The 14384-nt window shown below is 40.0% G+C and overlaps 1 protein-coding gene across 3 annotated transcripts in view; it reads right to left on the bottom strand.

Annotated features, from left to right (window-relative positions):
• The window catches only part of sema3fa (sema domain, immunoglobulin domain (Ig), short basic domain, secreted, (semaphorin) 3Fa), a 156231-nt gene that overhangs the window by 71424 nt on the left and 70423 nt on the right, over positions 1-14384 (bottom strand). For all 3 annotated transcript variants that reach the window (XM_060919287.1, XM_060919288.1, XM_060919289.1), the window contains exons 3-5: positions 6153-6313; positions 4295-4357; positions 3384-3503 (exon numbers count right to left, since the gene is read on the bottom strand). In XM_060919287.1, the coding sequence (XP_060775270.1) occupies positions 3384-3503; positions 4295-4357; positions 6153-6313 (344 nt within the window). The remainder of the gene's footprint in view (positions 1-3383; positions 3504-4294; positions 4358-6152; positions 6314-14384) is intronic.

Genomic DNA, 14384 nt, shown 5'->3' with positions numbered 1-14384 from the left:
GCACACAACGTTACCAATATGCTGTGGAAATGGGTGTAAGCCTCAATTTTGCTGAACAAATCCGTAATTCTACAGATTATGGACTTGGATTTTAGTAACATATTGAGACTAAGGGTGGACCGGTGGTGTAGTGTTTAATGCTGTCGCCCCACAGCAAGAGCCCAGTGGCTGATGGGGGCCTTTCTGTGTGGAGTTTGCATGTTCTCCCCGTTGGTGTAATGACCTTCCCATTGAAGTCAGAACTGCCGACTCCCTGACCACCTTCAAGTGCAGACTGAAGACTCCACTCTTCAGGCTGCACCTCTTCCCTGCCCACTGTGTAACTGCATTTTGGTCTAGACCAACCCAGGCTGTATAATGTCTAGCCTGGTGTTAGCCATTTGAGTTCTCTATTTAGTTGTACTTTGTATGGTTGGTTTGTTTCCTTGGCTGTTTGAGTATTGATACAACCCCGATTCCAAAAAAGTTGGGACAAAGTACAAATTGTAAATAAAAATGGAATGCAATAATTTACAAATCTCAAAAACTGATATTGTATTCACAATAGAACATAGACAACATATCAAATGTCGAAAGTGAGACATTTTGAAATTTCATGCCAAATATTGGCTCATTTGAAATTTCATGACAGCAACACATCTCAAAAAAGTTGGGACAGGGGCAATAAGAGGCTGGAAAAGTTAAAGGTACAAAAAAAGGAACAGCTGGAGGACCAAATTGCAACTCATTAGGTCAATTGGCAATAGGTCATTAACATGACTAGGTATAAAAAGAGCATCTTGGAGTGGCAGTGGCTCTCAGAAGTAAAGATGAGAAGAGGATCACCAATCCCCCTAATTCTGCGCCGACAAATAGTGGAGCAATATCAGAAAGGAGTTTGACAGTGTAAAATTGCAAAGAGTTTGAACATATCATCATCTACAGTGCATAATATCATCAAAAGATTCAGAGAATCTGGAAGAATCTCTGTGCGTAAGGGTCAAGGCCGGAAAACCATACTGGGTGCCCGTGATCTTCGGGCCCTTAGACGGCACTGCATCACATACAGGCATGCTTCTGTATTGGAAATCACAAAATGGGCTCAGGAATATTTCCAGAGAACATTATCTGTGAACACAATTCACCGTGCCATCCGCTGTTGCCAGCTAAAACTCTATTAGTTCAAAGAAGAAGCCGTATCTAAACATGATCCAGAAGCGCAGACGTCTTCTCTGGGCCAAGGCTCATTTAAAATGGACTGTGGCAAAGTGGAAAACTGTTCTGTGGTCAGACAAATCAAAATTTGAAGTTCTTTATGGAAATCAGGGACGCCGTGTGATTCGGACTAAAGAGGAGAAGGACGACCCAAGTCGTTATCAGCGCTCAGTTCAGAAGCCTGCATCTCTGATTGTATGGGGTTGCATTAGTGCGTGTGGCATGGGCAGCTTACACATCTAGAAAGACACCATCAATGCTGAAAGGTATATCCAGGTTCTAGAGCAACATATGCTCCCATCCAGACGACGTCTCTTTCAGGGAAGACCTTGCATTTTCCAACATGACAATGCCAAACCACATACTGCATCAATTACAGCATCATGGCTGCGTAGAAGAAGGGTCCGGGTACTGAACTGGCCAGCCTGCAGTCCAGATCTTTCACCCATAGAAAACATTTGGCGCATCATAAAACGGAAGATACGACAAAAAAGACCTAAGACAGTTGAGCAACTAGAATCCTACATTCGACAAGAATGGGTTAACATTCCTATCCCTAAACTTGAGCAACTTGTCTCCTCAGTCCCCAGACCTTTACAGACTGTTGTAAAGAGAAAAGGGGATGTCTCACAGTGGTAAACATGGCCTTGTCCCAACTTTGAGATGTGTTGTTGTCATGAAATTTAAAATCACCTAATTTTTCTCTTTAAATGATACATTTTCTCAGTTTAAACATTTGATATGTCATCTATGTTCTATTCTGAATAAAATATGGAATTTTGAAACTTCCACATCATTGCATTCCGTTTTTATTTACAATTTGTACTTTGTCCCAACTTTTTTGGAATCGGGGTTGTATTTCAACAGAATATTACACTAGGTATTGCGGTCACTTGTTCAGTTGGCACTAGAACTTTCTTGTCTAGAAGTTCAGCACTTCATGTACCTGACTTTTGCACTTGATGTACGTCACTCTGGAAAAGAGCGTCTGCTAAATGCCATGTAATGTAATGTAATATCTGTGTGGGTTTCCCCAGATGCTCCAGTTTCCCCCACAGTTCAAAGACATGCAGTTCAGCTAACTGGCTACTCTAATTTGCCCATAGGTGTGTGTGTGTGTGTGTGTGTGTGTGTGTGTGTGTGTGTGTGTGTGTGTGTGTGTGAGAGAGAGAGAGAGAGAGAGAGAGAAAGTGCGCAGAAAGGAACTGGCCACCCTACTGCTGCAATTCTGGCCAAGCCAACCAAACATGGTTCACCTCAAGCCTGGATCGGGTTCATCAATGACGGCAATTGAGACTAATCCTGCAGTAGAAGACATTCTCCAATGAAGATGTTTTATGACTATACATAAACTGTGCCGTGGTCAAATGTGGTTCAATGGTTTTAAAGGAGACCTGAAGTCATTTTTAAACTTGCTTTATTTCTTAATTAACGTGTTATTCAATTACGTTTTTGGTTTTAGTAACCTTAAATCGTGACTCGTATTGGCATCTGATTGCAATTAAATATTATACTTATTGGTCTATTTGTATTTAGCCATGTTGAATTTAGTTCGTTTGGTCCACGGCAGGCGTTGCTTATCCGCGTGATCTTCACGAGACTTGTGCAAGACTTGGAAAAGTGAAGTGTCAGCCAGGTGTCAGTGCCGCCATTTTGAAAACTGTTTTCCAAACAAAATATTGCACAAAAACGAGTTTAAATGACGATTACTGCCTACTTTTTTCAAACTTTCCTGATTGCTGTCAAAACAAACAAAACTTCCGGCTTGATTACGTTAGCATTCGAAAGAGGGCGTGCGCCTCTTCTGACAACGTTGGCAGATGTTGGTCACTTTGATTTCCGCTGTACGTTTTACTTCCATCCTGCGAAGTCTCGCACAGGTCTCAGCGAATCTCATTTACGGCCATTGCGGATATATTACATAGCATATTTCAAACACTCATAACTTGCTATAGCAGTGACAAAATACCTATCAAAAATGCATTACTATATTTAATAAAATGAGATAAATAGAATTTTGATAATAAAAAAATCTGCCTTCAATTCTCCTTTAAGTCAGAAACGGTTAGTTTGATCCAGCGTGAGTGCATTCCTTTATAATATTCTGAAACAATGACTAAGGAAGGGAGTTTTGACCTCATGACTCAGGGGGTTACAACCCAGAGGGTTATCTGTGCCAGATGCTTTACCTGTGATTTCTGTCCCCTGTCCACATAGGTGCAAATGGGGTTGTAGGCACCTGTTCCACACACGTACAGGTGAGTCCGGTTCCATGGTTCAATCAGCCGGATGAAGTTCCCACACTCACCCTAAAAACCACACGAATGCAAAACTAAGATAAGTTATTTCACATAATGGGCGTTTCTATTCAAATGTAGCAAGCTTCAGATTTTTTTTTCATATTTCTGTCAAATTCTGTTATGCAAATATTCTTAATGGTAACAAGCTGGTTTAATCAAATGAGTACCAGATAGTCAAACACAGACTCAAACCAAGGATTAAAATATGTGCAATATTTCTTTTTTTTTCCCAGTAATATCTGACTATGGAAGGAAATGTACATTCAGAACACAGTCTGATGTACTGATGTGTTTTATGTTTTCTCTTGAAATGCTCAAAGCTTCTGAATAGCTCCCTTGGACTTGTCTGAAAAACAGTTATAGTACCCCAGTCAAAAGTTTGGACACAAGTTCTAATTCAATGTTGTTGTTGTTTTATTTTTATTAATTAAAAAAAACATTTCATGTCTTAAAGTAATGATGGATGTCATTTCTCTTTATTTAGTTGAGTGCTTCTTGACATAATATGGAGTTGTGGAATAGGGCTGCTTACCACATCATTCCATACATGTTCCATATGTTATGTCATAGTTTTGATATCTTCAGTACTGTTCTGCAATGTAGAAATAGTTAAAATACAGAGTAGTTGTGTCCAAACTTTTGACTGCTACTGGATATATAGTTTCTGAGTGGTCTTGGAAGTACCGCCACAGTAAGAATTCACATCCACACTCAGTCGTCCTTTTATGTGTAAAGAACAGACAATGTAATAAGGAAGATGATTGAGCATGAACGACTTTATCATTCAAGTGGACACTTACGTTGATGTCCTTCCCTGACAGAACACACTCATTCTTCCTCAGAGGAGCCACAGGCCAGTGGATCTGAAAACGAGAGGGACAAATAAATGAGCACAGAAAGTGATGATAAGCTTTGACACTCAAACATTAAGCACAGTTGAATAGATTTATTGTAGTCAAGCATAGCAGATGATTCCACAATGATGAAATTTGCATTTAACCATTCAAATAATCCCATTTTTACAAGGTTTCGTGGCTGCATTTTGCTCTTAAATGAGTAACAAGACTAAAAGGAACAGGGTTGAATTTTTAAGCATAGAATTAACATATGCACAAAATGCCGTTGGCTAGCGTCCTTGCTAATGACATAAAGATATTCTAATGATGTCCTTAACTGTTTAAAATATACAGTATAAATACTTAATACTTGACTTTACAGAACGTATTGCTGAACCATCTGAGGATGAAATAAAAACTCTATTCGAAAACAAAACCATAAAAATTGTCAGCAAGAATTTAAAAGAAACAGAAATAGCTAAAAGAATACCCCCCCCCCCCCCCCCCAATATCTCCTGTTCCACACTCCAGCCCAGTCGGTGGCTATAATGCACCTTTAAGTTGGTTTAAAAAACCCTAAAGAAGAAGAAAACCCCCCAAAATACAAAAAAAAAAAAGCAACAAAATATGGAATAAAAGTATTTGATGGTAAGAACATATCTTTTTTACTTTCCAAGAATTATTATGATCACATTTTTCACAAATTGCTACTGTCATTTCACTGGTTTGTTTACATTCTAAGCGGAAATGATTTTGTCGGACATTTTGTATAAAGTTTTTATTTATCGAATTTGCAAAAAAATAAAAATAAAAATGCTCTGTTTCTCAAAATCCAGTGACTGTGGATAGGATAAAACAGTTATTCCACTCAATCTCGTCGTACATGGCTTATAGTCAACTTGGCGCTACGCACCTCGTTGGCTATCGGCTCATGTACGACCCGATTTCGTGGAATAACTGAAATATTTCACAGCAATAAATGTGTTCGGGTCACAGAGTTGAGTGAATGTTGGAGGACAAGACTAAAATTAACATTTTTTATAACCTATAATTAGATGATTGATGGAAAAAGATGTGCAGGATTAATATTGAGTATAATATCAGCATATTAATGCAAACACAATAAGTGTCGCATTCATTATATATTCTTCAGTGGAACACAGTTGGCACCCGAATGTTGAATATAATGTATTGTGCAAAAGTTGTCAGCACCCTATATATTTTTTTTCTTACAAACTTTGTCATCGATTTCTGTTTGATGACTTCGACATTGTCGAGTCGGTACAAAAACATTTTAGAGTCCAAATGTTCATTTTCCAGCACAAAATTAAATGTTACGGAAAAAAACAATATTTGAGCAGTATATTCCATAAGAGAGCACTTTTCAGATTAAAAAAGAAAACATAATGAAGGCTGCTGGGTTTTGGTGCAACAATAAGAAGCGAGTGTGACAGTCAAAGTGTCCAGAAGAACTGTGGCTGGTTCTGTAAGATGCTCAGTAAAACCTACAGCTTACTTCCTTATAAAACTGCACTCACTGTACCTGAGACTACGATTTTTTTTTAAAGCAAAGGGTCGTCTTACACCAAATATTAACTATGTTTCATTTATTATGGCTTACTGCTGTTTATAGTATTTTTTTAATGGTGAAACATTTCATTTCATTATTTTTAAGCCGTTTTTGGTCGACAGCATTTCTTTATATGTGCCCAAGACTTTTGCACAGTACTGTATTTGTGTCTTTTTTTTTTTTTAAATAGAAGTATCATAATAGCCCCCAAAGACAAAATTAGAGATAGAATAAGAGTGTATTCCTGCTTACTATAAGGGGCTCTTTGTTGATGTCATTGAGGTCCAGGGAGAGGATGTAGTCTTTGCTGCCCACATACATGCGGTCATGATCCTCGTCCATGCGCAGTACCCTGTAGTCAGTAGAGTTGAGCAAGAAGGCAAAGTGATGTGCTGTGCCTGTAGACTTTAGGTCTGTGACAGAAGAGGAAAGAGAAAAGCAAACACTGGTGATCACACTTGGTTCATCAGAAACTAGGAATAAAGCCAGTTGGGTCCTTTAGAGAGCCTTTTATTATGAATTAATCTGTGTGTGTGCAATGAAAGGATGTTGGTGAACAATATGCATCCTTGACTCTACAAACATTCATCATCACCCCAGAAACGATTGTTTACTGATAAACGATCACGATAATGACTATCCTGTTCCATTGCTTTATGTTTTTAGAAATAGAAAACTGAGCCAAATACAAACCTCAGATGTTCTCTTCAGAGTAACAGCAGTCAAGTAATCGGACCCCTACAATAAAACTATTTATCTAAAACTGTATATACCTGACTGTTTTCCAATCCACACACCACTGGCAGCTGTGACTCCCTCAGGACCAACAACAAAGCCAAAATCCTCTGTTATTATTATTATTACACTGTAATTGCAATGCGGCTTTCTCGGTGGCTCTGGTCGTCACTGGGGATCCATGAAAAAGCACAAATCACTGAATGCTGTAACCGCAAGTAGTTTATACAATAGTAATCTGGGAAGACGGGAGAGCAACTCGCCTTTGGTTTCACTGTAAAAACTATGAAATCATTATGGCATTGTGACTTTTCTGAACATGAGATGATGAATTTCAGACAATAGATAATCACTTGGGTCATTTGCCAATAGAATACAATCCATCTATAAAATCATAAATGAGGAGTTATACAGCAGAATCCAAAATCTGAATGTACCATCAAGAACTGTTGATTTCATTGTGTAGCAAACCTAAAAAAAAGACTCATAAAAGTATGCGGTTTTATATAATTGTCGGCTGTCCATCGCTAGCGATGATGACTGCTTCATTAGGATGCACAGAAACGCAGATGGGCTACGAGGCCCCCACCAGAGTGACAGAGTCGCCCACAGCGGTGGCATGAACAGCTCGGCTGAGCCGCCATGGAATGTCTGGCCTCGTGAGTTCTCGGATATTATTCTCCTCTCCTAATGAAGCACCTTACACAGTAAGGTAAGACAAGCGATGTCGTGCCCCCATCATGTTGTCTCTCTGGACCTCCAGACCTGATGCCAAGTGGTACACAAAAGTGCCACAGACCTGATGGGTATGGAAGTTGCCCCGCAGTGACAACTGACTTGCGGAGTGATGCCATGCGTTGGCCATTTGAGTGGCTCTTCCGCATGCCATCTGGTGGTGTGCCATTGACCCTGTTGGATTCATCTGCCACATTGCACCGAAAAGCGCCTTATTGGTGATGTACTAGTTAACCCATAGCTGGAACCCAGGCAGGTGCTACCACTCTGGGTCAGAGCGGACATGGGAGCCATGGTGATTAAGGGGTAACTCCACTTTCCCCAATACTCAAGTCCTCCCGGACCTGAGACTCACTACCGGTTGCAGTTTAAAGTCATACCCTTAAGTCTTATATAATATATGAGGCACAGAAGACTGTACAAAGTGAGGCACTATTAGAACAGTGGTAGCACAGTGGTTACAGTTCTGTGCTAGTAACTGGAAGGCTGTAAGTTCAAATTTATGGTTGGATCCACAAGCAAAACTCTTAAAAGTAGACACGCTTCCGATCTAACAATAAGCTGTAATATCTGGAAAAGCTATGAAAAACTCACTGGACTCGCAGCAACACAACTACAAAGAGAAATGCAGTGCAAGTCAAGTTTCCTGCCTTTGTTGGAGCATTTAATCCTGGGCACCCAACCTGCTGAAGCAGTGGAAGGGGAAAAATGATGATGATGATTCCCTTCATCGTCTTCTTTTTTTGGGGTTTTACGGCAGCTGGCATCCAACGTTGCATTACTGCCATCTACAGGTTTACCTTTGACCGTGCACTGACAATTCCATCATTTGTCGCTAAACGAACAGCTGATCACACCGAGGTGCTCGCTGACCGCCGATATTTATTAGTTTGGTCCTGCGTTTCCTTTCCTTCGCAACATAACATCTTTTCTTCTCACTTTCCGTTACTGTAGTCAGTCTTTCACGTTTCATTCGCGCACTCACAGCCTCCATTTTTCTCTCCTGTTTCAAATTTGTATCCCACAATGCCTTACGCGAACAGGGAAAGCCCATCACGTGATGCATGATGTAGTATCTTGAATTGTGTCATGGTGAAGCAGGAAAAAATAGAGGAGAATTTAGGGTCACGTGACTCTAAATTCATTAATTTTTTCTATTAAAAAAAAACAATAAATTTGGAAGTCTGTGATTTGAATTCAGTAGCTTTCAGTCCACTGAACAAAAATAACTGGGTGTCAGGGAAAATTCTTTTTATGACCTACACTTGAATAATCTGAAAGGCGGTCTACCTTTAAAAGAAAATATTTTTCTCCGCCAACTTCATTGGAGGAGGTTATGTTTTCACCTTCGTTTTTGTCTGTTCCTAACATAACTCAAAAAGTAGTGCACGGATTTTGATGCAATTTTGAGGAACGGTGAGACATGGGCCAAGGAACAATTGGATAGATTTTGATGCAAATCCAAATATGGATATAAACATAGTAAACATCTGGATATTCTGATATGTAGCTTGGCGGAGGCAGGTACTCTACTGAGTGTCCTTCTAGTTTAATCTTAAATAATAATGAACCCTTATGAAATAAAAAGAAAATTAAATATTCGAATACAATAAAGGCGGCACGGTGGTGTAGTGGTTAGCACTGTTGCCTCACAGCAAGAAGGTTCTGGGTTCGAGCCCAGTGGCCGATGACGGCCTTTCTGTGTGGAGTTTGCATGTTCTCCCCGTGTCTGTGTGGGTTTCTTCCGGGTGCTCCGGTTTCCCCCCACAGTCCAAAGACATGCAGGTTAGGCTAATTGGTGGCTCTAAATTGACCGTAGGTGTCAATGTGAGTGTGAATGGTTGTTTGTCTCTGTGTGTCAGGCTTGTGATGACCTGGCGACTTGTCCAGGGTGTACCCCGCCTCTCGCCCATAATCAGCTGGGATAGGCTCCAGCTTGCCCGTGACCCTATGCAGGATAAGCGGTTACAGATAATGGATGGATGGATAGTGTTAAGGCTGTGCAGGCTGCAGATCACAGGGACTGCAACTCATTTGTGACCACAACAGCTTGCAGCAGGGAGACAAAGCAAATGGAATGCTGTGGCTCATGTTACTGTATCCCAACATTATCCAATGTCTTGTCCTGAGTAGAAAATGCAAACCTGATAAGGCAATATGAGAGCAAGTTTGAGAAGATTCAGCTGCTGCTTGACACGATTTCAATGCTGGAAAAGAATCCTGGCAATTCAGATCAGAGACTAATTGTAAATTCAGGTTCAAGGCTCGACAGGCTCGATGAATCCAATCCAGATACTAGAGAGAAATAACCAGCCAAGAATAATTATACCAAAATGCAACAATTCTTCTTGCCTATTTGGCACTTAAGGTTTAGTTCTAGGAACTGGTACAATAAACAAATCCATGGTTATTTTAACTCGTGTATACACCATGATTGTTATTTCTGTTGCAAGAACTGTTTTAATTTCATCAATTTAAAAAAAAAAGCAAAAGCAAGATTTTACTTTGTGTTATTCGTTACCACATACAGTTAGGTCCATATATATTTGGACACTGACACAAATTTTCTTTTTTTACCTATTTACTGAAACATATTCAAGTTATAGTTATATAATGGACATAGACAACGTCTAGACTTTCAGCTTTCATTTGAGGGTATCCACATTAAAATTGGATGAAGGGTTTAGGAGTTTCAGCTCCTTAACATGTGCCACCCTGTTTTTAAAGGGACCAAAAGTAATTGGACAATTGACTCAAAGGCTATTTCATGGGCAGGTGTGGGCAATTCCTTCGTTATGTCATTCTCAATTAAGCAGATAAAAGGCCTGGAGTTGATTTGAGGTGTGGTGCTTGCATTAGGAAGATTTTGCTGTGAAGAAAACATGCGGTCAAAGGAGCTCTCCATGCAGGTGAAACAAGCCATCCTTAAGCTGCAAAAACAGAAAAAACCCATCCGAGAAATTGGTACAGTATTAAGAGTGGCAAAATCTACAGTTTGGTACATCCTGAGAAAGAAAGAAAGCACTGGTGAACTCATCAATGCAAAAAGACCTGGACGCCCACAGAAGACAACAGTGGTGGATGATCGCAGAATAATTTCCATGGTGAAGAGAAACCCCTTCACAACAGCCAACCAAGTGAACAACACTCTCCAGGAAGTAGGCATATCAATATCCAAATCTAACATAAAGAGAAGACTGCATGAAAGTAAATACAGAGGGTTCACTGCACGGTGCAAGCCACTCATAAGCCTCAAGAATGGACTTTGCTAAAAAACATCTAAAAAAGCCAGCACAGTTCTGGAAGAACATTCTTTGGACAGATGAAACCAAGATCAACCTCTACCAGAATGATGGAAAGAAAAAAGTATGGCGAAGGCGTGGTACAGCTCATGATCCAAAGCATACCACATCATCTGTAAAACACGGCGGAGGCAGTGTGATGGCTTGGGCATGCATGGCTGCCAGTGGCACTGGGTCACTAGTGTTTATTGATGATGTGACACAGGACAGAAGCAGCCGGATGAATTCTGAGGTATTCAGAGACATACTGTGTGCTCAAATCCAGCCAAATGCAGCCAAACTGATTGGTCGGTGTTTCATAATACAGATGGACAATGACCCAAAACATAAAGCCAAAGCAACCCAGGAGTTTATAAAAGCAAAGAAGTGGAATATTCTTGAATGGCCAAGTCAGTCGCCTGATCTCAACCCAATTGAGCATGCATTTCACTTGTTAAAGACTAAACTTCAGACAGAAAGGCCCACAAACAAACAGCAACTGAAAACCGCTGCAGTAAAGGCCTGGCAGAGCATTAAAAAGGAGGAAACACAGCGTCTGGTGATGTCCATGAGTTCAAGACTTCAGGCAGTCATTGCCAACAAAGGGTTTTCAACCAAGTATTAGAAATGAACATTTTATTTACAATTATTTAATTTGTCCAATTACTTTTGAGCCCCTGAAATGAAGGGATTGTGTTTAAAAAATGCTTTAGTTCCTCACATTTTTATGCAATCATTTTGTTCAACTCACTGAATTAAAGCTGAAAGTCTGAACTTCAACTGCATCTGAATTGTTTTGTTCAAAATTCATTGTGGTAATGTACAGAACCAAAATTAGAAAAATGTTGTCTCTGTCCAAATATTTATGGACCTAACTGTAATTTAAAACAGAGATAATTACATTACTTAGCTGGCATATGCTCAATTAGTAATTATTTTGTGAGCAACTTCAAAAAGATACTCAGGCCTTTAGAGCTTTTTATTTGTTGGCTTCCTTTTGAAGCACACACTTACTGCGTCTTCCACGTTTCACGCACTTCCTGTATAGACTGACAGATGTATGCTGCTAACACATGCACACATGTTCTAATTCCACCACAGCAATTAGCAACCTTACGATTGAGCCTGCAAACCCACTCAGTAAAAGTATTACAGATAATAGACTGCTGTAGTCTGAAAATCTGGAGATAATGGTAGATTTTTCAATTTCATGCCATTGATGTTCCATCATACAGAAACACCTTCAAGCAGTCTTTTTTTTTTAACCAGAAGGGCACTCAGTAGAGCGCATACCTCCACCAAGTCACATATCCAGATTTGCACCAAAATCTAATCAATTGTTCCTTGGCCCATGGCGTACCTTTCCTCAAAATTTCATCAAAATCCATTCACTACTTTTTGAGTTATACTGGGAAAAGACAAAAAAAATTATCCTGGATCCACATACGGTACATATCCGGATTTGTATCAAAATCTAATCTAATAACAGTTGGTGTAGGTAAAAAGTTTGTCATAAAGGGAAACCAGACCACAGAAGTCAGTCTTCAGAGGCATCACCAAAATACGACACACTCTCAGAAAATAAAGTACATTATTCTATCCACATTCACTGGATATGAGCAATCGTGCGCTCTGATTGGCTACTCTAACCGAGGAAAAAATAAAAACTCTACTCGAAAACAAAACCCCCAAAATAAAAAGAGCAACAAAATATGGAACGAAAGTATTTGATGGTAAGAACATATCTTTTTATTTTTCAAGAATTATTATTATTATTATTATTATTATTATTATAGCATTTTTCACAAATTGCTACTGTCATTTCGCCGCTTTGTTTACATTCTTCATCTTTAAGCATTAAAATTTGTTGATTTTTTTAGACTGGTTCAAAAGCTCAAAGAAGTTTGATAATGACATCACTGGAAAAATTCAATAAATGTATAAAGCTACTCTATACCTCGGCATGACAGCAAGACAGCACTTTCTACAAAAAACAACAACAATAAAGCCAATTCCTGCAGCCTTCGATAGGTTTTTAAGAAGTCCACTTAAGCAGAAATGAGTTTGTCGGACATTTTGTATAAAGTTTTTATTTATCGAATTTGCAAAAAATAAAAATGCTCTGTTTCTCAAAATCCACTGAATGTGGATATAATAAAACTGTTATTCCACTCAATTTCATCGTACATGGCTTAGAGCCTATCAACTCGTATACAACTCAATTTCATGGAATAACTTAATTATTGCACCTTTAGGGGTACAACGGCTTGTCACTGGGGCAGTACCCTCTCAGGTACTTATTTATACCCTTTATATACTACTTGGGAACATATATGTACCTTTTTGGCCCTAAAAAGGGACACACAGTTACCTTGAGGTCCAATAATGAGCCCTAGGGGGTACAATAGTGTAGACTGTACCCTGGGGAACAGAAATGGACTCCTCCTGCACCCCTATTTCTGACAGTGTACAGAAATAGAGCCGAAATGAAACACAGGGGAATAAAAATAACTATATTTCAAACTTTACTGTTGTATTCAGCTTGTGATTCATGGTTTCATGGTCGCATTTTTTAATTTAGTTCCAAAACATTTCAGTAGGATGTGCTCTATAACTGAATTAATAGAGTAACTAATCAATTCCTTTTACTAAATTCCATAATAATATGCCATTTCTTCACAATTCTATACAATTGCTGAAACACATGCTTCCAGTGTTGTAGTCGAGTCATTAAACCTCGAGTCCGAGTCCAGTCTCGAGTCCCCAGTGTTCAAGTCCGAGTCAAGTACAAGTCATTCAAGGAAATTTTGAGTCAGGTCCGAGAACAAGATTCCAACCGCACCATTTGACGGTGGCTGTTTTGGCGCCATTAACATTAGTTTGTTCCTGAAAATGACATATGAACAGGTGAATGTGCATTCTCTTTATCAGGAAGTGTGAAGTATTCTGTCAGAGATGGTTGGGAGACGGATGTAAGTGCAGAAGGTGTGTTTATTAATACAAGCAAAGACAAACAATCCAGAACGACTGGCAAAATTGTAAAATGGTGAAACAGGCAATAGGTCGAGCGAGGCACAAACAGGCTATCGTAGACTTGGCAGAATCAAAGACAAGAAACAGGAAATCAGGGATCAGGAACCCAAACAAGGAAATGAGGCTCGGTAATGTGTCAGCAACGCAACTCAATACTTCGCAAAGTAAGTGTGTTTTCATAATTTGTATATAGGCACGCTGATTGCGCCTTAATCCTGTGCAGGTTTACAGCACGCGTGCTGTCTGGAGCACACCCGAGAGTCTATCTGATGCACGTGCCAAGGAGCACAGGTGTGACACTCTTGCACGAAATTAGTATAAAAATTAATGTAGATGGGCGGCACGGTGGTGTAGTGGTTAGCGCTGTCGCCTCACAGCAAGAAGGTCTGGGTTCAAGCCCCGTGGCCGGCGAGGGCCTTTCTGTGTGGAGTTTGCATTTTCTCCCCGTGTCCGCGTGGGTTTCCTCCAGGTGCTCCGGTTTCCCCCACAGTCCAAAGACATGCAGGTTAGGTTAACTGATGACTCAAAATTGACCGTAGGTGTGAATGTGAGTGTGAATGGTTGTCTGTGTCTATGTGTCAGCCCTGTGATGACCTGGTGACTTGTCCAGGGTGTACCCCGCCTTTCGCCCGTAGTCAGCTGGGATAGGCTCCAGCTTGCCTGCGACCCTGTAGAACAGGATAAAGCGGCTAGAGATAAT

The sequence above is a fragment of the Neoarius graeffei genome, chromosome 4, assembly GCF_027579695.1.
Source record: "Neoarius graeffei isolate fNeoGra1 chromosome 4, fNeoGra1.pri, whole genome shotgun sequence".
Classification (NCBI taxonomy): Eukaryota; Metazoa; Chordata; class Actinopteri; order Siluriformes; family Ariidae; genus Neoarius; species Neoarius graeffei.
The sequence above is the reverse complement of the archived record's forward strand: the minus strand, read 5'-3'. Positions and strand labels throughout refer to the sequence as shown.